At 43.1% G+C, this 23,146-nt stretch overlaps 1 protein-coding gene across 10 annotated transcripts; it reads left to right on the top strand.

The window, feature by feature from the left end:
* The first annotated feature begins 2,666 nt into the window (after nt 1-2,666).
* Nucleotides 2,667-21,832, top strand: LOC118229060 (grainyhead-like protein 1 homolog). 10 transcript variants are annotated; one of them, XM_035420722.1, is made up of 16 exons: nt 2,919-2,955; nt 3,482-3,487; nt 6,152-6,338; nt 6,463-6,533; nt 6,958-7,321; nt 7,723-7,808; nt 8,155-8,311; nt 9,272-9,383; nt 10,089-10,183; nt 11,297-11,543; nt 11,942-12,066; nt 13,618-13,649; nt 14,711-14,799; nt 16,852-16,937; nt 17,924-17,988; nt 19,425-21,832. In XM_035420722.1, exons 3-16 carry the CDS (start codon nt 6,171-6,173, stop codon nt 19,537-19,539), a joined length of 1,812 nt encoding a protein of 603 aa, XP_035276613.1. In that variant the 5' UTR covers nt 2,919-2,955; nt 3,482-3,487; nt 6,152-6,170; the 3' UTR covers nt 19,540-21,832. The 10 variants fall into 10 exon arrangements, with proteins under 10 accessions (XP_035276610.1, XP_035276618.1, XP_035276611.1 ...); XM_035420724.1 differs by having other exon boundaries at nt 2,941-2,955; nt 6,155-6,338; XM_035420726.1 differs by lacking the exon at nt 2,919-2,955 and adding an exon at nt 2,967-2,996.
* Nucleotides 21,833-23,146: the final 1,314 nt, after the last annotated feature.

A 23,146-nucleotide genomic window follows, 5' to 3' on the forward strand; every position in this document is an offset into this window, starting at 1 on the left:
TCCTTTTAACCTTTTCCATCTACATTCATGTTTTTCCCTCTTTAATTGCCTGTAAAGCACTTTGTGCTGTATTGCATTTACAGATGCTTTATAAATAGTTATTATTAGTACAAGACCCTGATTTGCATCTGAAAGGAAATTTTCCACAGTATGTTTAGTAAAGAGGCTTCCAGGCAGTGCTAATGCAGTAGTTCTAATCCTTAGAGGAAGGTTGTGTAGGAGCCTTAACTGAGAAAGCCAGGTGCCTTTTCTTTTCGACATTGACTCTGAAGTAGCCAATAACGTTTTCTCAGGAGACCTGAGCTCTGAGGTATTACAAGCTCACTAATATGTGCTTGGATGCCAGATTATGTAATGCCTTTGGTAGCTGAGAAAATTTTACAATACTTTCTCGACTATTGGCAAGTAATGTAGAGATGCTGAAACTGGAGTGATATTCAATCTCATATTTGTCCTGAGCAGCTGTCTTGCAGCTAGAATTTTTTAGAGCTTGAATCCAAGGCTAAGCTTGACAATTTAGCACAGAAAACATGACATCAGAGTAGTTTAATTGTGTAACGTAAAAGAGTTAAGACGGAAGTTATCTATTTTCAGCGAGGTTTCAGAGCTGGCATTCTTGAACAAGATTTTTAGTATGTCGCTCAAAGTTACGAAAAAACACACCGTTGTTTCTATTAAAGGGCTTAATGTTGGAAACTTCTGACCCCAGAAAGGGGTGGTTTTGTTAGTCATGCTTATCTGATTTCAGCTGAAGGAAGTTGTGAACCATCCAACTAAACAATCAGGCACAACTGACAATTAAATCTTTAAGTTTAACTGACAAGTACAACTGATTATCAGTAATGGTAAAGATAATAGATTATGCTGATGAACGATAAGGCCCAACAGTAACATGTAAATACAAAACAAGCTCAGACCAAGCATGGAGTCCTCACAACCTCAAGAAGTAATCACTGTAGAGGATGTAAAATCATCAGTAGAAGCCAAATTTTTTCTATTAGACGGATTATATGAGAAACACTCCAGTGTTGTCCCAGAGATTCCAACCCAAATCTTATCATTTGGTATGAATGAGTATCACTGCTGATCGAACAGCATCAACACTGAGCAGTCTCCAGAATCAGAATTCATCATTCATGTTTTGTGACTGTAAGAAGGGCAGTTTCATTGCTGTGATGCTGTCTACCTGTTTTAAAATGTTCAAAGATATTATTTTTTTCCACCACTCCTAAGAGTTTCTTTGTCGCTACTTTTTCTAAAAGGTAACACAGAGATGGAATATTTGCTTCCTGTTCCTGGATAGCACACAGTGGATTCCAAGGTAGGAGTCAGATTACATCAGAACTACTGATGACAATGTTGTCATTTCAAACCTGTTTTAATGTTCTGATTTAAAATCAATCACATCCAACACACTGAAGTGGAGTGGGCTTGAAATATTAAAGTGGCTGAAATGCCAGTCATTATTGTGAGGGATTCTCTTTCTAAAATAAATAAATTAAGTGATTAAGACTTTGAGCTGTAGTGAAATATATCCATGACCCCACAAAGCCTTAAAATAGTAATAAACTTTATTTTACAAATACAAGATACCATTTGTAACTGCAAAGACGGTTACTCCACACATGCCCCGGGCTGTGTGTCCAACTCTTCGGTTTTAACTATTAGCCAGAGGGTTCCTCCTTTGTTTCCATATTTGGGCCCATTTACGCCTTGTATGGAAAGAAATCAAATACGATAAGTAGAGATCCGACTACATGCAATATACAATGATTGCCCAGAAAACAAAAGCCATTCACACATGATCACGATGTATAGGCATAGGCCTACATCGTTCAGGTTTAACGCAATGGGCTTGACTCCGTTAAAGGTTGTATTAAAATAAACATTATGGTTTTAAAATTATAATGCAAGCCTGCGAGGAAAGTTTTAAACGTTCAGAATTTTTTTGTTTCGCCAGTAACCTACGATAGGAAACCGTGGAAAAGACGTGTAAAACGAATATCAAACATCGATTTAATTTTGTACTGAAGTTCAAAGAAATTAAGAAATAAATTAAACAGTAATATAGTGCCATAAAGATTATTTTGGTGGTGAAAAAGATTTAACGTTGCTCAGTTTATTAAGTTATAATAGCCTTATGGCTTGCATATGGTGTGCGTGTGTGGAGGGGGGTCTATTGCTATATAAACATAAGCCAAACAAACATATAAATAAATAAATAAATAAATAAATAAATAAATAAATAAATAAATAAATAAAAACAGACTTATCTGACACTGCGTTTTTAAAAGTTTCGTAAATGCTTTTCTAACACGTAGGCCTACTACTTTTCTAATACAAATGGTCGGTTTGTTTGGTTAATGTTGCCTTTATTGAATAGGCTATAAATGAGCTTTTTGTGCCTTATTGGTGATATCGCACGTTTGCATTCCTGAAACTTACAAAGTATGTCCAGTCCAATAATTTGCTCTGAATAAAATCTGTGTTCAGTAATTTCACTGTAACCTAATGTAATGTAATTTAATGTAGCCTAATGCAGATGCAAACGTCTTTCGTCTAGGGGCGTGAACCAAGCCCACGATTGACCCAATGAAATACATTGTAGCCTGTTCCAAGTGAGTAGGTCCCCGCCTCTCTATCGATCCAATCCATGCCCTCACCTAGTCTCAGGTAAAACGGACTACTGATTCTACATCACCTCAAAAAGCGAGAAAATCCAACTAAACCCGTTCTTACTGGGAAACCACTGACATCGCCCGCTAATTCAGCCGCTTATATTTGTTCTTCCATATAAAGTGGACAGATCGGATTTACTGTACCAACTAGAAAGTCCAGTTAAACAGACCGAGATGACACAGGAGCAGAGCAAGTAAGTAGGCTATACTTAGGCTACTGTGCTTATAACCTATAGACTACATTCAGTTGTTGCTTGGAGTTGTAGCTACGCTCGTGGTAGGATTTCTGGATCTTGATCCAGATCTTTGTTCTAACGTGTAATAATAGCCTCTTTTTTTCTCTCTCTTAAATGTAAAACAATGGTTTCGGTCGTGCTTTATCCCTTTTGAGTGTTTGAATGTTCAGGACAGATCAGTAGCTTCAACTGTCATATTTCAACTTGCAGGTGTATTTGCACCTGTTAGGCGTGTCAAAGCACAGCTTTGAAATTCTAGTTAGCTTAGCATTGTAAATGCTTTAGTTTCTGGGAAGTTAAAAATGTGACTTTTTAAATTGCTTCCTAAATGATTATTTCTTTATTATTGTTTCAAAATAATATTTATTTATTTATTTATTTATTTATTTATTTGATAGAATTTAATTGCATACAAAAGTTGGCTTCTTTCCCCAATTACGCTTTATACAATGTTGCCTTTTAAACATTTTATGTTTGGGAAATCATGGGAACCCACCTGCAACAACTTGTCTACAAACGGTCGTCATTAACGGAAAAAACAAACAACCGAAAGTCTCGTGTTTATAGCCTTTGGTAAGTGTAGCCTTGGCTATTTTCTATCCAATCACAAAGATGTACATTTCGGGTTTACGGACAATTTTTATTTTATTTTATATCCTTCGTGTGTTTCAAAATAGCCTGTTTGTTTTCGGCACTTATTCATAGGCGTTAATCTTTATCCGCATTAGAAAGGAGCTCTTTAATTATTTGTCATTTTCTATTTAAATGAACACAAGGGAACACCGCATTATCTCGAGTCAATTGTGATTTGCCAGTAGCCTACTACCATGTGGCCACGCATGACTGACCGCCTCCGGTTTAATAGCCGATTTGCTTGTCCGCCTGTTTTAGCATATTGCCTCCAGATTACGGATCTATCGGGTTGCAAATCCGAAGCGTTTTTAAAGACCATAGTGAATGGCACAATGATGTATTGAATTGCAAACATCGTCTATGACCACTACCTTGACGACAGGCATTCAGTCTTCCTCTTGGCTAGCAACGAAATGTCAAAACATGTAGTCATTACAAAGTGTTCAAAACACTGCTCAAGCAGCACTGCAAGTGTCAAATACAAGTGAACATACATAATCTGTAGAAACCGAGGAGTTCATTCTTCACAAGTACTTTACATTACATTACAGGCATTTAGCAGACGCTCTTATCCAGAGCGACTTACACAACTTTTTACATAGCACTTTACATTGTATCCATTTATACAGCTGGATATATACTGAAGCAATGCAGGTTAAGTACCTTGCTCAAGCGTACAACGGCAGTGTCCTTACCCGGGAATCGAACCTGCGACCTTTCGGTTACGAGCGCAGTTCCTTACCCACTGCGCCACACGTCCGTACTTAACAAAGTAGGCTATGCTAGTATGGTCTAAATATGCCTGGAAAAGTGTCGGTTTAAATGTGAACTTTAAAATATAATTATATCCAATATAAGAATATTGTGTCAAAAATGGTGATTGTTATTATTCTTCGTGTTGCTTGGTTTAAGAATTAAACGTGGATAAGCTTTTGTTCAAGCCACAATTTTTCCAGTGTGACAAACTTCTGGCCAGTTTCTCTCAACAGATGTTTTCCCCCTCCACACTCAAATGAAAATGACCAAATTTACATGAACTGTCAATGAGAACATTGCAGAAACCCTACTTTTCATTATCTCTAGAAGTGATCTTAGCCATAATTTTTAGACTTTGAGGTTTTTCAACATGTTATATCAATTGTATTACATATTATTGATGTAGAGTCATAATCAATGAGACTATTCACACTGAACGTGTAATTTTCCCACAGAGTCAGCTTGTTTCTGGTAGCAGTGCTTTCCCCCAAATTTAACACTGATTACAGTGAAGATACATCCTTCAGCCATTAGCCAACATCAGTTTAATTATCTTTGGGGAGAAAGTACATTCAGTCTAGATCACGAGAATGACATTTAACCCAATGTATATATCCAGTTTCATGTGTATTTTACAAAAAACGTTTAGAATTTCTGAAAAGCGGTATTAGTTTGTATTGCTGACAGTCGTCATATGGGTCAGTATGCGTATTGTAAAGAGTTTCTGTTTGAAGTAAACCATGTAGGCTACTAATAACATCCTTCATGAGAAAAATATGATTATGTGGTTTTCAAGTGAATGTAAGCCTAACAGCTTTATTCAAACCTTTGCAGTGCCCTCAACAGTAAACCCCTGCTTTTTACAGGCAAATGACACAGTCTGCTGAAAAGCATTCCTAATAGGCATGGCTATGCAAACGGTTCCCAGAAAATAACCAGCCATAGCATATCTAGTTCATTTGCTTATTTATTTGGAGGGCAAATTTCATGGAAGAAATAATGCATAGTACCGGTATTATCCCTGTTCAGCCAAAACAAAAACAGCTTAACTCAAGCACAATTTAGACTGTGACTGAGCTTCTTTTAAGCTGACTTTTTGTTGTCCTTTTTTCTGAGCAGTGCCGAATGTGTGTTAGGGTACAAATTTTGCACTCCACATGTCTGTAGGTTTATATCTCTGGTGAAGCACTTCTGTGTTTTTTCCATTGACCTTAATTGTGGCTCGAATGTAAAATGTAAACACTCAGTGAAAGGGCCTCTTCTTTTGAGACAGCTTGGCTTTGTCAAATCTGCGCCACACACCCTGCACAGTTCCATGGCGAAGCGCAGGCTTTCATTTACTGGTCAAAGGTATTTTCTTTGGCATGAGTTTACTTTTAATTATCCATCACAAACAAGCTCCCTTCCCCCAGTGTCATGTGACACAAGCATACCTGCAGTTAGCCATGACTGATTGTCATACTTAACGATGACCTCACCTCCGATTGGCTTGTTCCCGTCTACCCTCCGATTGGCCGATCATGTGACCCACGCATACCTGCAGTTACATTACATTACATTACATTACAGGCATTTGGCAGACGCTCTTATCCAGAGCGACGTACAACAAAGTGTATAACCATAACCAGGAACAAGTATGACGAAACCCCTAGAGAGAAGTACCGGTTAGCCATGACTGTCATATGTAACAATGGTCACCTTCGATTGGCTTGTTCCCGTCTCCCCTCCGATTGGCCGGTCATGTGACCCGCGCATACCTGCGGTTAGCCATGACTGATTGTCATCCGTAACGATGGTCACCTTCGATTGGCTTGTTCTTGTCTCTCCCCTCTCCGATTGGTCGCATAGCAGAAGGGCGGTGCTGGTGATGCAGAACGACCTGGGCTATGGCCAGCGGCGGGCCTACACCGACGAGGACGAGGCCTGGAGGTCCTTCCTGGAGAACCCCCTGACGGCCGCCACCAAGGCCATGATGAGCGTCAACGGGGACGACGACAGCGCCGCCGCCCTCAGCCTGCTCTACGACTACTACAAGGTACCGGCGCCCCAGGGACGGGTTTCAGAGGGGGGTCCTTGTGCTCCCACCTGATTGGTTGAGTAAGGATGAGGTCAGCATTGTCAACAAGGCATTGATGGTGCGTTTGTGTGCTCGTCGGTAGGTTCCGCGGGAAAAGAGGCCACCTATGACCAAAAATGATTCTCTGGGCGGCGATGCCACTGCAAACAAACGGTAACGCCCCTTTCTGATGTTGCAGCAAATGATAGGACATTCCCTTCTTCTGTGTGGATAAAATGTGTGTAATATTAAGCATTAAAATCAACCTACAGAAAGATAACTGAAAGCAAATATACTTTAACTGTTTTTAGAGTATCTAAAATTGATATTTGAATTATATTATCTATGATTAGGACATATGTCCTGCTGTCATTTCATCATGTCTGTATGCTGTCTTCTTGTCATTTCCGTTTAGTGATGTACATTTGTTTTGTAAAGGAGATTTAATTTTAAGTATATGAATCAACTTGAGTAAAAACCAACTTTCAGAGATGATGTAAAATATATATTTCTGCCATCTGTTTCATATGAAACCAGGAAAAGTAAAGTGACCTTTCTCCATGTGTATATGTTTGTGTGTGTTTGCGTGTGTATATAGGAACCACATGGTTCCATTTCAGGAGGTCGCCATGGCGATGACAGACAGCAGGCTGCAGGTCCTCAGGACCGTCCCCTTCAGCATGGTCGTCCCCGGAGACCAGCAGTGCCGGGACAAGCGGGACCCGTTCCCGCTGCCGGACACCACCGTCACCGTCTCCGTCGCCGCCGCCGCCACCGCGCCCGCCTACCCGACCAAGACGGAGGCGGCCCCGCACGGCTTCCCCGGGGCCCACTGCTCCCGGGCCGACGTCCACGGCCTGCCCGTCGACGGGCAGCTCAAGCACAGGCACTTCAGCCCCGGCGCGCAGTCCCACGCCCCGGACTCCACCTTCCCCGAGCCCTTCAAAGACGGCTCCCAGGAGGTGAAGCACTGCACCTCCGCACAGCGATTATCTCACCCCAGGCCTGACAGCCAGAGGACCCACAATGGCAGCTAGCATATTATTATGCCATTGTACACTGAATACAATGAAGCACTGTACTGCTTTCTGTAGGCGAGATTACTTAACAAAAACCAATACGTGAGCTTTGTCTGTGTAAGGGTGGGGTGGGACCTGGGAAGGCGCTTTGTCCTCTAGGAGTACAGTAATGCTCTCTGAGTGTACGGTCTTGCTCTCTCAGAGTACGGTCTTTCTCCCTGAGTGTACGGTCTTGCAAGAGACCGTACACTTGGTGCTGTAAGAGCATGGTATTACCCTCTAAGTGTACCGTCTTGTCCTCACCTTTTGTAAAGATGCACCTCTTGCCTTCATTTGTTTCGCAGGTGCTCCCTTTCCCAGGCGATCTCCAGTTACACGTGGGATCTGCCGTCAGTGCAAATGGCAACTCGCCGTTCCACACGGTCTCATGGTAATGACAGCCTGCCAGTAGGCCCCCTCAAAACAGCCCAATGGTTTTTGCGGTCAGCCCGCTGGCCACCTAAGCCAAATTTCACTCAATCTGTTCATATCACTGTTGCCTTCTTGTGTTTTTTTTTTTGGGCTCTGAAACCCTACACGTTCCATTCAGGGTGTTTCACCTCAGAAGGAGCAGGACCTTTTCGCATTAACTCTGTGTTCTAACTGATATGTTGACATGAATGTACTTTTAACTCCAGTTTGAGTTGAATCCCACAATTTCTCCCAGCTTGCAACATCTCAATGAATGTAGCAGGATTGTCTCAAAAAAATATAAAATGTCTTTCTGTTGTCGTCAGTCATAATTTTGAATACACGCTGGAGGCTCTCAAGTCACTGCGGCAGAAGTCTGCGGGGGACCCACTGACATACCTCAATAAGGGCCAGTTCTACCCCATCAATCTCAAGGAACTCAGCAATGGAAAAACTCTCCCCAACTCCATCAGTAAAGCACGGGTAAGGAGCAGGACCTTCTCTCTGTAATACCAGTGGATATGAATGTACTGTATATGGAGGATTGGCTCTTTTTAAAACTGCACAAATTCCTGTTAAAAATGTAGTTCCGTTTTTAAAAAAAGATATCTGTGCTGAGTTTAGTGGGTTAAACTTCATAATTTTCAGGTTTGTTGTGCTTCTCTACTTGCATTGGTTAATGGTGACCATCAGCACTTATGTGAGGCTTTATCTAGAGTTTGGCTGTTGAACTCACAGCATGTCTGTTAGAGTGTGCGGATGTGGTTAAGACTCTAGTGTTGAGTCATGAGAAAACTGTCTCTGTTTCACAGTTATTTTTCAGGGTTCTAGTGGGAAACCTCTTTGTTCATGGTTATGTTTTAAAGTCTGGTGATGGGAACGCTTAACCCTATGTGCAGTTATTTTTATAATGGCAAAGCTGTTCCTTGTTGGTGGTTGTGTTTCTGAGTGGGGTGATGAAAGACTGACCCTAGTTTGTGGTTGTGTTTCAAAGCGTGGTGATAGAAAGGCTGACCCTAGTTTGTGGTTGTGTTTTAGAGTGTGGTGATGAAAGGCTAACTGTAGTTCATGGTTGTGTTTTAGAGTGTAGTGATGAAAGGCTGACTGTAGTTCATGGTTGTGTTTTAGACTGTGGTGATGAAAGGCTGACTGTAGTTCATGGTTGTGTTTTAGAATGTGGTGATGAAAGGCTGACTGTAGTTCATGGTTGTGTTTTAGAGTGTGGTGATGAAAGGCTGACTGTAGTTCATGGTTGTGTTTTAGAGTGTAGTGATGAAAGGCTGACTGTAGTTCATGGTTGTGTTTTAGAGTGTGGTGATGAAAGGCTGACTGTAGTTCATGGTTGTGTTTTAGAGTGGGGTGATGAAAGGCTGACTGTAGTTCATGGTTGTGTTGCAGAGCGTGGTGATGAAAGGCTGACTGTAGTTCATGGTTGTGTTGCAGAGCGTGGTGATGCTGGTGTTTGGTGAGGAGAAGAGCAGAGACGAGCAGCTCAAACACTGGAAGTACTGGCATTCCAGGCAGCACACGGCCAAGCAGCGCTGTATCGACATCGGTGAGCATGAACACCCACCGCACACACACATACACACATACACTCACCCACCACACACACACACAGACACACCCACCACACACATGCACACACGCACACACACCACACACGGACACACACTCACACACCCACCCACCACACACGCACACAGACACACCCACCACACACACGCACACACACACAGACACACACACACGCACACACACAGACACACACACCCACCACACACACGCACACACACACACCCACCCACCACACACGCGCACACACACACCCACCACACACACGCACACACACCCACCACACATGCACACACACACAGACACACATACACACACGCACGCACAAGCACACAGACACACACACACATACACACATGCACGCACGCACAAGCACACACACACAGACACACACACACGCATGCACACATGCACATAGACACTCGCATACACACACACATACGCAAACAGTGTGCACTCACTCTCACATGCATATATGCAAACATACAGTGTTCATGCCCACTCATCAACACACACATAGAAACACAGTGTCCATGTACACTCGCGCAAGCACACACACATTCACAGTACATAACTGAACTGATGGAATCACACACACTGCTTCTTACTGCTAGCCGCCACCTACTCAGTCATCCCTCTGGAGAGACAGGAACAGCCCAGGCTGTAATGTGTGTCTCTTTCACAGCTGACTACAAAGGTAGCTTTGACACCATCACCAACATGGAGGAGATCGCCTACAACGCAATATCCTTCACTTGGGACACCAACGAGGAGCCGCGGGTAAGAGGAACCTGTGTGATCTTTCACAGGCCGGACTGCACTAGTGGGACTGATGCAGAGTCTCATTCTAACTGTGGCTCTGGTGGTGGATCTAATACTTGTATTCCTGCAAAAGTCACATAGGGGGTATATTCTTGATATTCCATCAGGTGATAATGAGACCCGAGATCCAGGTGTAGTTTACTAGGTTGAGTTTTGTCTCTGTGTTTGCTGTGATGTGGTGATGTATACAAACAAGCTTTTCCACCCCATGATTGGTTTCTGGATCCTGTTTTCGGATTCACCAGCTTGGCGTGGTTGTGATTGTCTTCGCTGAATGGCGCGTCTGTATTTGGCATTCCCACTTCCTTCACAAAAGCAAAAAAGCAATGAAAAAAGAGGAAGAAAACAGATGTTGCTGTGTTTACAGTAATTGTCTTTAGTATGGCTGAGCATCCAGTTTATCCAGATGAAGGCGGATGCAGATTATCAGCAAACAGGGGTAGTTACATGGAAGTGCCAAAAGAGGGCGACGTGCACACAAAAAACAAGTTGGAAGAACGTCATCTCCTGCAGCACTATAAATCCTCTCACCCAGGCCCAATTTAACCCCCACACATGCACACACACATACACACACACACTTACACTCCAGTATTGCCGACCGCCTATTTGTCCTTCCCCTCCAAAGCACAGCAAGACCCTGAAACGCAGGGTGTGTAAGGACACGATTCAGTCCTGTTTTCAAAGTGCCATACTGCACTACCCACAAATGATTTAACAGTAAACTTCACACACACACCCTCTGGATAAACATAATTTGGACAAAATAACAGAATAGGAAGAATAAATCATATAGTCGTAAAGGATTTAGACTATAGCAGGGACATACTGGGCTGGAATAAGCCACTTCACCAAAAGCATTCTCTCTCTCTCTCTCTCTCTCTCTCTCTCTCGCTGTCTCTCTTTCGATCTCTCTCTCTCTCTCTCCCTCTGTCTCCCTCTCTCTCTGTCTCTGTCTCCCTCTCTCTCTGTCTCTCCCTCCCACTCTGTCTCTCTCTCTCTCTCTCTATCTCTCTTTCGACCTCTCTCTCTCTCCCTCTGTCTCTCTCTCTCTCCCTCTCTCTCTCTCAGATCTACGTCTCGGTGAACTGCCTGAGCACGGACTTCTCCTCTCAGAAGGGTGTGAAGGGGCTGCCCCTGAGCCTGCAGATTGACACGTACAGCTACAGCAGCGGCAGCAGCCAGCCCGTCCATCGCGCCTGCTGCCAGATCAAGGTCTTCTGTGACAAGGGTGCCGAGCGCAAGGTCCGCGACGAGGAGAGGAAGCAGACCCGCAGGAAGGGGAAGTGCGTGGGCACGTCCATCAACCTGGGGACCTGTGAGTACCCTGACGCACTGAGCAACATCTACGCCGCATACACCTGTACCAAACACCACACACACCAGCGCTGCATACACCCACACCAGCGCACTAAATAACACCTACACTAACACTGTGTTCACCTGTACCAAATTACACCCACACCAGCGCTGCACACACCTACACTTATACCATATAACACCCAAACCACCACTACATACACCTACACTAACACACCGCATGCGCCTATGCTAACATATCAGACACACCTGCACCTACACCACAGACCTGAAATAACACATCTCAGAGTGCTGCTCCAACTCACTGAATCATATCCCTGCACATAGTACTCTCTAGCTTTGCTACTGAGTTATTACACGCAGCAACACAGAGAGTCTCTGTTTTTCTGCCTGTAGTTCCAGATGGGAGGGGGCAGATGCTGCACAAGACCGTTGATGTCACGACCTTCAAAGAATTGAGCGACTTTGACTCTCAGCCTGTCCTTTTTGTTCCGGACTACATCTCTGGCATCCACCATCATGTGAGCGTTTCCCATGATAATCTAAACATTTAAGGATGAGATAGTGGTTCTTTTTGTCATCATAGGGGAAAGGGTACAGACCCAGCATCCCATAACACAATGCTAATCCGCCTGATTTCAGTGGTAATACATTGACACTTGGCATCATTGGATTGTTGGCAGCGAGCTTGCTCCCTGTCCACATACTCACCATAATCCATAATCAGCACTGGCAGAATAGCATTAATCTTCATCTTGCTGTTAAACATCATTGCTTATGTGAGCAGTTTGTTGAAGCATTTCTTAAACGCAAGTGTCTTTCAAAGTACAAACAAGTCACACACACACACACACTGGACTTCAGCATAATCAGCTATTGAATGATTAATAGTCTGTATTACATGTATGTGTCTCTCAGGGTAACTGCATGAGCACTGTAGTGTGTTCACATGCGATTAGGTATTACCATTTTGAATACCCACCAACAAAAAAAACTCTTTCAGAACACAGAAAACAGGGAGCGCCGTGCTTTAGCGTTATTGCTCAATACCACCGCTGTGCACCGCTTCACAGACGCTGCCTCGGCCAGTGTATATTACACCGGAGTCAAGTAAGGAGAGAGCGCCATATGTTCGCGGAAACACCGGGTTCAGTGCATAGGAATTACATTACCGGCGCGCGTTCAGTGTCCTCGCGTCAACTCGCACGCTGGCAACATAATGGCTGCCGCTGCTGTGGCTGCTGCTGCTTATGCGGAGTGGAACCTTAACCCTGTGTAGGTCTGCTCAGCCCAGCGATGGCCCTTTCCTGTGGGTGTTCAGCCAAAGGGATAAAAGACCATCTGATATTTTGACAATGCTGCATTGCTGCGTGCCCCAGAGCCCAAATAAAAGAAGAACATCTACATTGTCTGGAAGCCCAAAGACAGAGAAAAGAAAAAATTCAAAAAGAAACCATTTACCCTTTGTTAATGGTGCATCTGTGTGAGGTCACATACAGGGGAAAATTGGAATTATTGTAGTATCGCTGAATGTACAACCCAGATAGAGAAATAATAAGATAATCCATGTTTTATATCACCATTTAAATTTATATCACAAGAAGCTCCATAGAATATATATCTGGCAAGCAGTTTTGAGTTACATGTACAAATAAGCATTCAGAGAACACTAAAGTAACAAAACTTTTATGACCACCCAAAATAGAAGTAAAATAAAAGGGGGAGTTCACTGTTCGGACAGTGAGTATGACGCTACTGTATAGTATAACAGAGTCAGCTTAACACAATAGAGTCGACATAATACACTAAACAGACCAATAAACTGGTATGTGTTTATTCATTCCTTGTTGTACTATTGTTTATTATTTTGGATAAAATGAGTTTTCCTGTTATACAATAAGCATGTCAATTGTTAACCCTCAATCAGATATCTTGCATGGAGGGAGGGGTGTAATTGTTTTGATAGCCTTTCATCTTGCTGTTAATTTTGGCTGCGCGGTTTATAAGAGCCCTTTTTACATATGATAAACGTTGTAAAGTTCTTATTGTCTTTTATGCTTTCTTCCCTACTGCAGCCATACTTGGCACAGGACGGCGATGATGGGTGAGAATAACTTCCTTGTTATTTTTAAATATCTTACCTAGGGGCTGCTGGGTGGCTCATTCGGTTAAAGCGCCACGCTGTGGTGCTGGTCCATGGTTTTGGACCGAATTCAGTGGCAACTGTGGCTGGTAGCTCCATAGGGAAAGCTCCATAGGGAAACGCACAATTGGGAGGGTTCAGTCAGTTAGGGTCATTTCGTAGCCACTTGTCAGTCAATACCTGTGGACTACGCGTTAAAGCCCCGTATGAAAGCTCTTCTTCCAGCACTGCTCTATGCGAGCTTAGCCGTAGTCCCTGGTGTAAAAAGAAGCGGACTGGTGACACCACGTGTTTCAGAGGAGAACCACGGTCGTATACGCTCAGGAGTGGGGTTCGCCAATGCGGTCGCAGACAGTTGGTCATTCCAAATTAGCGTGGAAATTGGATATATTCAGCCCCACGTTTGGTGCCAATTCTTTTTTTAATCTTACCTAAATGAAATGTGACACGTCAGTTCAAAATATTGTTAGTCTGATAGTCCACTACCATGGGAGCAGATGTGTTAGTCTATGATGAATAGAACAGATGTTTCTAAAAAGATCGTATTGCAAGCTTGTAAATGGTTACAGTTTTGGTGGCAGGATGTTTAGTAGATTAACCCGATGGCACAAGAAACACTGAAATCATGCGGTGTGGAGAGTTTTTTCATGGTTTTCTTTAGTGTTAATGCCTCCACTTTCATCAAGTTAGTAGAGCAAATATAATGGCTTCTTACTTGACTTGACATGTACAACATATTGTACATATGTACAACATATATGTTCAGCATATCCTGTGATGTTCAGTTATGTTAAGTCCCAGCTGAGACTCGAACAAACAGCCTTTATCTTTCGATTGCATTGCCCAAACCACTGCACCAGCCTTGGTATTACCCTGCTTTCAGTTTCAGTGAGGCTTCAGATAGAAGAGTACGATGTCATCGTGTTTGGGAATATTCCTGTATTTGCATTTTAAGCAGTTTGGCCTTTCTTCCTCTGTGACGTTATGAAATGACGTGAACGTATGTGAATCTTCTGCCGCAGCTCGGACATGAAGAGACTGCTCTTCGCTGCTGAAGACGAGTTTGGGTCCCCTCCTAGCAAAGTGCCCCGGGCAGACAAGCCCAGGAAAGGTACATTTCCAGACCCGTGATGTCATATTACTCAGAAACTTCCACTGAATGTTATAGTCTGCATATTATTTTATTCACCTTCATTTTGTTTTTTTTCTAAGATTTTGTTTGATTTCATGAATGAATTTGGTTTGGTAAATTGTGAGCTACAGTTTTTTTTTCTTTTGTTTTCTCTTATTCCTCTATTGTGTAGTATCATTTAGTGAATTTCTGTTTTATGTACATGCTTTGGCAATACAAATGTATGGTCCAGCCGATAAAACAGATTGAAACTGAGAATTGAAATTAAAGGAGAAAGAGAGAAAGGGCAGAAAAAGAGAGAAAGATAATTCCATAAGAATTCATTTGAAATGAATGCAGTTAAGACAGATGGAGAGACAGACTGATTGAGGTGCTCTGCTGAGATTGACTGAGGTTGTTGTTGTCCTGGCACATGTAAACACATCCACGTGCTTCCTGGTATTCCAGCCTTGCCCCCTCTGCAGGCTGACACGCGCACACACACACACACACATACACACACTGCATGCAGCTGCACTGCCTCATTAAGTCCATCCACCACCCCAGTCGTATCTTATATCGAATGGCAGCTGTTCAGAATATTTCTCTCTGTACTGCTCACTTCTCTGAATAAGAATTCAGTCTGATTTAAGTTAAGCCACTGTTATCAGTCCTGAATGGGATCAGGATCAGGCAATGGCTGAGAGCATTTCTCTGTAGGAACATGGCCATTTCCCAGCATGCACTCTGGGAATTTTTCTCACTGTCACATGCAAGGGTTGTGGACACGCTTGTTGTTTTGAGATATTTGTGGTTTTGGGCAACTTCACAGACTGCTCTGTATTTGATTAGGCTCGTAGCCAAGGACCCGGATGAAAGTTTAAAACAGAGGGAAGCTCGTAAAATGAGTCCACACACAGGCCGATTTTTGAAACCAGGGTTCACTGACACATTCTGCGTGAGTGCACATGCTACAGATCTGCAGTGCAGGGTACATTTAGGTTATAGATCGGTGCCATGGATCACCATTTAATTTCATCTGGCCTGACTGATTGTGAGAGATGCTGTCTGGTCTCATCAGTTCATCATTATTAGCAGAGCGAGATATGTTCCTTATGCGTTTCTGGGGACACGTGATTTAGTACCGCTGCTGTTGTCAGCAATTCACAAGCTGGCACAGAACCCATGTCCTCATGGCGTCACATGCCTATACTCCCATAAAGATAATCGCTGGGGAGAAAGAGATTTAATGTAGTGATTAAGAAGATGAACGTGTGCCTTTTTTCAAGAGCCATTATGTAGTAAAACAGGAGTAAATGTTATTGCCAGTGAAGCTTTGTGTGAAAGATGACGGAAAGATGAAATCTCTCCCTACATTAAATCATTACGGCATCCTGTACACTCACCAGGAACTCTGGTCCCTGGTTTGCTGTAAAACACCTCTGACTGCTGGTCCAGAAGACACATTTTTCATGAAAAAGTATAGTTTTACATATAGTACAACAGATGGGAGAGGTGGTTCTCTCTCAGGAAAGATGCCTAGCGTGTGTTTGTGTGTGTGTATGTATGTGTGTGTGGGTGAGTGTGTGTGTGTGTGCATGTGTGTGCATGTGAGTGGTGTGTGTCTTTGTGTGCGTGTGTGTGTGTGTGTGTGTGTGTGCGCACGGGCTCATGTGAGTGATGTGTGTCTGTGTGTGTTTGTGGTGTGTGTGTGCACGTGTGAGTGGTATGTGTGTGTGTGTATGTATGTGTGTGTGTGCATGTGAGTGGTGTGTGTCTTTGTGTGTGTGTGTGTGTGTGCACGCGCGCGCAGGCGCATGTGTGTGATGTGTGTCTGTGTGTCTTTGTGTGTGTGTGTGTGTGTGCGCGCGTGGGCGCATGTGAGTGATGTGTGTCTGTGTGTGTGTGTGCACGTGTGAGTGGTATGTGTGTGTCTGTGTGTGTTTGTGGTGTGTGTGTGCACGTGTGAGTGGTATGTGTGTGTGTGTGCACGTCTGTCTGTCTGTTTGCGCATGTGCCTGTGAGAGTTTCACGGTCGTTCACTCCCCGCAGTTCTGCTGTACGTGCGGAAGGAGACAGATGAAGTGTTTGATGCGCTGATGTTGAACACCCCCACGCTGGCTGGCCTGATTGAGGCGGTGAGTATCCACTGACCCTCCGATCTTTCACCTCCGATCCAAATACCAGTACCTGCCTGCCCCACATGTCTCTGACCCAAACACTAATGGCATACCATCTACATATAGGCATTTAGCTCTTAACCATAGTTACTTATATAATGTCTTTTGTGAGTAACTATGGATAACCCCGATACCTCTGACCCAAACACGAATATCAGTCTGTCTCCAAATATTTCTGCCCCAACATCAGTATCCTGGGTTACTGAAAGACAGACATTTCACAGAATAAGAAAAAATGATGGAGTGTGGGGGTGGTGCCCCAAATTAAGAAGAAAAAAGAACAATAACATTAGATGTGTTGTGTCCATGATAGTTGGTGGTGCCCCCCTCGGTCCGCATGACACCCCCCCCCCCCCAAGCCGCCCTGTGATGGCAGCCAGGGTAAAGACGTGCCTGGGTTGGTGCAATGCCCAGGCACCTCTGTTCAGAATCATTGCGTTCTGTCGCAGGAACCGTTGCATTTTAACAGGCAGCCAGGTTGCTGCATAGTAGAGTCAGCAAAGTAAAGGGCACTGCAGCCCTAGTGTTAGCCCAAGCTGAGCCAGCTGGACGAAAATTTAAGCTTCGCACTGAGAAATAATATTATCACAATAATTAATGGCTGTGCCAGTGCCTGAAAACAAGCTGTACATTATCTTCAAAAAAATGTCCCTGGAGCACCACACATTTGATGATGATAGATATTTCAGAAACAAGAGTCGATTGTATTTTAAAAGAATCCGTCCATATTTCTAAAGTAAGACAAGAGCCTGGAGTCTGTGTTGTTATCGTTAAGGAGCCAACGGCAACTCACATGATACACATTTTGCCCAGCAGCATCAAAACTCATTAGACATTCCATTCCTGAGGATTACATTAGTGTACTATAACTTGCATACTTTCACCCTGGACTATGTGGAAAAATAGTATAACTTCTGTTTTATATGTTTTCCTTTTTTTCCTAGGTATCTGACAAATACAAGGTGCCACCTGAGAAATTTGGGAAAGTCTACAAGAGGTCCAAAAAAGGGTATGTTTGGCTTCGTCTGTCAGTGGTTCAGTGAAACAGATGTTGTCTGTATCTCTGTGTAAGTGGTCATACATGAAAGGTGTTAATCAGCAACCACTATTTCCTTGGGACCATAACATTTTGGTTTTTTTTGTTTTGTTTGTTTTTGGGGTTGTCTTGGCTGTTTCGGTGGTGGTGGAGAGGGAGTGTGTAGCAGCGGTCTTATACCACGCTTGTCAGTGCACAAGTCTTGTTGTGGCATCAATGTGGTGTAGTCTCCCAAAACTTATACACCACAAAAAAGAGTGAAGGCGGTTGAATGCCTCTTGAACTCAATGAAAATGATGCTTATTATCACGACCAGCAGTTGTCTGCAGAGTTAATATGAATCTCGTTATCAGAATTGAATGACTTTAAATACCCTTTCCTAGGTATTTCCTGAGGCAGGAAACATAAATGTACAGTATATCCAAAATTATGTAGCCAGTGTCTGGCCTCCCTATATAAATCAGTCTACCAATCAGTAGGGGGTCTGATGTTAGAGGCCAAGCCAGGAAACAGTCTATTGTAGCGTTAATCAAGTCTCCTTGTTTGGAATAGTTCTTGATCATCCACTCCTAGTTGCTGTTCTACAGTTGTGTACTATGGCAATCAGTGGCAATGGGTCATCGTTATAACCTCCATTGTTCTTATTAAATTAAAAGTTTAAACTATCTGGGTGGCAGGTATAGTTGATTTTCCAATGTTCGTAGGGTGGAGAAGCTTTGTGGTTGGGACAAGTGAGAACCATTCACCCGGATGGCAGGGAGTGCAAGAGCAGAGTGATCAAGTTGGCGTGTTGGGTCCTGTAGGTAGGCGGGGTCTATTCTGTTGGCTACAGAGTAGGCTGGGCGGAGTACGTGATCAGGTATGATCGAATCCTCCTGAGGTTGTACAGGAGGAATCTGTGTGACTGTGATGTTGCCGTGATGTGCTCCTTGAGGTCCAGCTGTTCATCCAGGACCACTCCCAGGCTATTTGCAGAGTGGGAGGCAGTCACTGTGGTGGCATCGACAGTGATGGAGAGTCCCTGTAGTAGGGAGGTTTTGTGAGGGATGAACAGCAGCTTGGTCTTGTTGAGGTTGAGCTTTAGGTGATACCTGGTCTTCCATGTTGAGATATCAGGCAGGCAGGACAAAGCACACCTCATTCTGCATCTAGAGATCTCATTGAGCTGCTAATTAGTAGAATCGGATATGTCCATTAGGGTTGAAATGAAAACCTACAGGACGGTAGATCTCCAGGAAACAGAGTTGGTTACCACAGCCGTAGTGTATTTTTGTATGATGTACTGTCCTGACGTATGTATTGTTGTTTATGTCTTCAACATAAGTCCTCAAATTTTCACAGAAGTAGTCAATGAAGTCTATTCTTGTATTGTGAAAGGAAACTTTCTAAACTTTCTCTTCCTCTGTCAGGATTCTCGTTAACATGGATGACAACATCATACAGCACTACTCGAATGAGGACACCTTCCAGATACACATGGAAGAGCAGGACGGAGTTTACAAGCTGACCCTCACAGAGATCTGAACGGAGTCCCGCGGGGGGGGCGGCCTGGGGACAGTAGATGCACGTTGGAAGAATGGCGGTGAGGACCGAAGTGCGTCTCTGGCTTTTTCTGGTGCGCAGTGACGCCACCTACAAGATGGGAGCTAGGCATTCTATGAACTCATTTTTTTTTTGGATGTATGCGTGTGCATGTCCTTGTGCGTGAAAGGCCTGTTCCTGCGATATGAAAGCATTATATCTGCAGGTTACTACTGTATGTCTCATGGTGCATATGCTGCAGTTAAGTACACTCAGGTTGGTTTTACTTCAAATGTAGCATACTAAATGTACCAACCTATGAACTGTGAGGGAGAAGTTCATTATAACTGTGGATTAGAAGCTTAATGCTTTAGGGTTTGAGCAATGTTTCTGTCAGATTTCTGTCCCTCTCCTCATGTTTCCCCAAACATAGAGGTCCCTAGCACTGAATTCAATGGCCAAAAGTGTAAGTACATTATATTGTTATTTGTGATATAACTAGGAGCACCAGTTTATCTAGAGCATGTGCTCCAAAATGCTTTCATTCATTTCACCTGCATTACCATCTAAATCCCCTTGGGGTCACTGTAGGTCTTGGATTGTACCAGTCACCTGGCTAATTATGCAATTAGAGATCAATTGTGACCCTTTGAATTTGATGGTTGATGTGACAGGAAGGAATATGACACGAATAGAATGTCCATAGAAATATTCTTTGAGTGACTGGATAAAACCGATTGCTGAGGAGGGGCCATTTGATAATTGACTGTTAAGAAGGCTCTGTCGGCCTCTAGGTGAGGGATGACTGAATTACAAGTGAGAAACCTGCCATAGATAAACTGGTGTAAGGAATGACACGAATGTCCCTGAAATGCTGTTTTGAAATTCGCTACCCTGAAGTATTTAGTATGTAGATACCTGCCCTTTGGTTGGCTTATGTTTTTTCTTTGTATTGTCTTTTCATGTACAAGAGAGTGAGTGACAGTAGGCATTAGTGCCTATTTTTTTAAATAAAGGGATAATTTATGTGATAACTGTGAAACCTGCCTGAGGATGCTCAGATAACAGGTGTTAGAATAGATCAGTGCTTGGCCATTTACAGGGTAAAATGCTATATGTTCTTTACCTTTATAGCTGTATGTAAATATATGGAAAGATTTTTCATTGTTTAAACACAAGTTAATTTGCAATACTTTCATGATTTCTTATTTTCATTCAGGCTAAGAACATCTAATGCTCATACCAAGCCCAGAATCCATTTCTCAGCCTCTCTTCAAATGAAGATTGCTACTCATTTATCACAAAAGCTTTGTGGACCATGTATAGACACACATATTTGGCTAAATTATGGGCCTGATCATCTGTTTGCCTCACTGGATAAAGTTTGAATGCATGCTACAGCACACTGTATACAGATAGCCACACTGTCAGATAATTTAAGTAAGAAGGACTGCACTCAGTCACTACTAATATTTTAATAAATATCAATGTTGTCATAAAAGAGATTGCTTAAATGATCCAGGAATGGCACGTGTATCATACTTCCTTTGAAGGCTCATACTCCGAACAAAAAAAAAGCTTTGTTGCAGGGAGCAGAAATTCCCACGGGCAAAGAATTTCACATGCTGTCATTAGAGCATGATATAACAAGGAAAGAAGCTGAGGCTTCTCCGCTGTGAAACTAGTGCCTTACTTTCCAATGTATACCTATCAAGCTCTAAGGTAACTAGCTTACTGTACTGCATAGCAACTAAACTGTATGCTATCATACTGTGCTGTTAGGTATAAGCATATTCACTTTTAGATTATCAGCAAAATTACCTACCCTTCAATATTTATAAGAAGTGGATCATGCACATATTTATAGTATATTAATGAATATAGATATATTAATAGTTTACTCAAAGTTTTGTAAGGATCAGAGGGAAACGAGTTATATTTAAAAATAGAGTCATATATTTACAATTGTGTTAAACATGTTGTTTTTAATGTTTGACCTGTACATGAAAAAGCTGGTGACTGGTTACAAAGATATTTGTGTCAAAGTATTAAATTCCACATTAAAATCAAAATCTTAATTTAACTGGTCAGGGTATGGGATTTCTAACGATATAAATGTTATTAACAAACATGCTTATTGTTATGCTTTCAAAATGTATCTGAAATTGTATGGATTTTCTTAATGAGGGACTTTTTCAAGACCAGGTTTGAGTGCTTTTTTGTCAAATTTTATACATTTAACAAGTGCCATATGCAAAAGAGAATTGTATCAAATAAAACCTAGATTTGGAATTTGCACCATCTTCTCTTGTGATTATGTACAGACAACAACATGAAATGGCGGCCAGGTATTCACGCAGAACGTGTGTCAAATAGCAGGTGGATATCATGACTCCAAACACCCATCAGTCTGGGCATGAATTCTAATCATGCTACCAGGAGCCGGCCGTACACTATAAGACACTGCTACACCCTTCCATGGAAACCTGCTGGGGCTGCGTAAGCTCACAGCATACAAGTTTATGCAGTGAACACAATACAATATTCCTGAGAAGTAGAATTCCAAGTAAGTGAATGAACAGGGAGAATGAATCACCAATCTGCTGTACTGATGGGAGATGGGGTAATGTTCCATTTAGGATATATAAATGAATGTGTGCTGCATGTACAATTGAGAGTCAAAACAGGAAGTTTATCTCACCCACCACTAATGTTCACAATGCAACTCCGTGGCTCTTCAGTACAGAATTTAAAGCAGCAAGGGAATGGTGTGTGCTGAAAATTATGCCTTTTAAAAGTGACGTTATTTGCTTCTGGGTAGCTCACTCGGTAAAAGCACAGCTTGTGCCACCTGAGTGAGCACTATGGCCTCGGATCGTATCCGGCCCGTGCCAGTGTGAACTGTGGCTGGCAGCCTTGCAGAGACGGCGCACAATTGGCTTCACGTCACCAAAGGGATATACTGTATGGTAGGGATTTCATTGGTGGGGATAGTAGTGTTCATTGCTCGAGCGCCCCCTGTTGGCTGACCGGGTGCCCGTGGCTTGTTCTCTGCACATATGTATGATTGGGTCTCCTCCGCCCCCGTGCGCAGCTTGTGGCTGCGGTGTGAAAAGAAGTAGTTGGCCGGCACCACATGTTTTGGAGGAGAACCACAAGTCATCTTCACTCTCCTGAGTCAGCAGCAGGGGGCATATATGAGGACGCTTGTACGCAGTTTGCAAGTTGGACACTTGAAATTCAGGTGGGATTGAAACGATCTTGTTTCCTGTATAGCCCTTTCCTGTATTAGCAGTTTGCCTACGTGCTCTCTATCACTTGTGTATTATCAGTGATTTTTAAAAGGTTAGCTGCTTACCACAGAGCGTGTCAAGGACAGATGTACGATGAGATGGGGCGCTGCAATGCTGATATGACTGGGCGGAGCACACCTTTAAAGCGGTGAGTGTTCTGTATATACAGCTGAGTCCGGAGAAACAAGAGGGCTGTGTGGCCCAGCAGTGTTGCCAGAAACATTCATATAGTCGGGCCTCCACAGAACTAGGTGGGCCAGAACTACATAGGTGGGCATTGACATCGGGGTGTGCTGGTTCAGCCAAGATAAATGGGT

Source organism: Anguilla anguilla, chromosome 6 (genome assembly GCF_013347855.1).
Source record: "Anguilla anguilla isolate fAngAng1 chromosome 6, fAngAng1.pri, whole genome shotgun sequence".
NCBI classification, from domain to species: domain Eukaryota; kingdom Metazoa; phylum Chordata; class Actinopteri; order Anguilliformes; family Anguillidae; genus Anguilla; species Anguilla anguilla.

Excerpts from the sequence above, each read along its gene's own strand:
- LOC118229060 (XM_035420717.1), top strand. The coding sequence starts at position 3,399 with ATGGGAACCCACCTGCAACAACTTGTCTACAAACGGTCGTCATTAACG. Across the intron at positions 9,384-10,088 it reads GCAGCGCTGTATCGACATCG|CTGACTACAAAGGTAGCTTT; the intron begins GTGAGCATGAAC and ends TCTCTTTCACAG. Across the intron at positions 14,800-16,851 it reads GGCAGACAAGCCCAGGAAAG|TTCTGCTGTACGTGCGGAAG; the intron begins GTACATTTCCAG and ends CACTCCCCGCAG.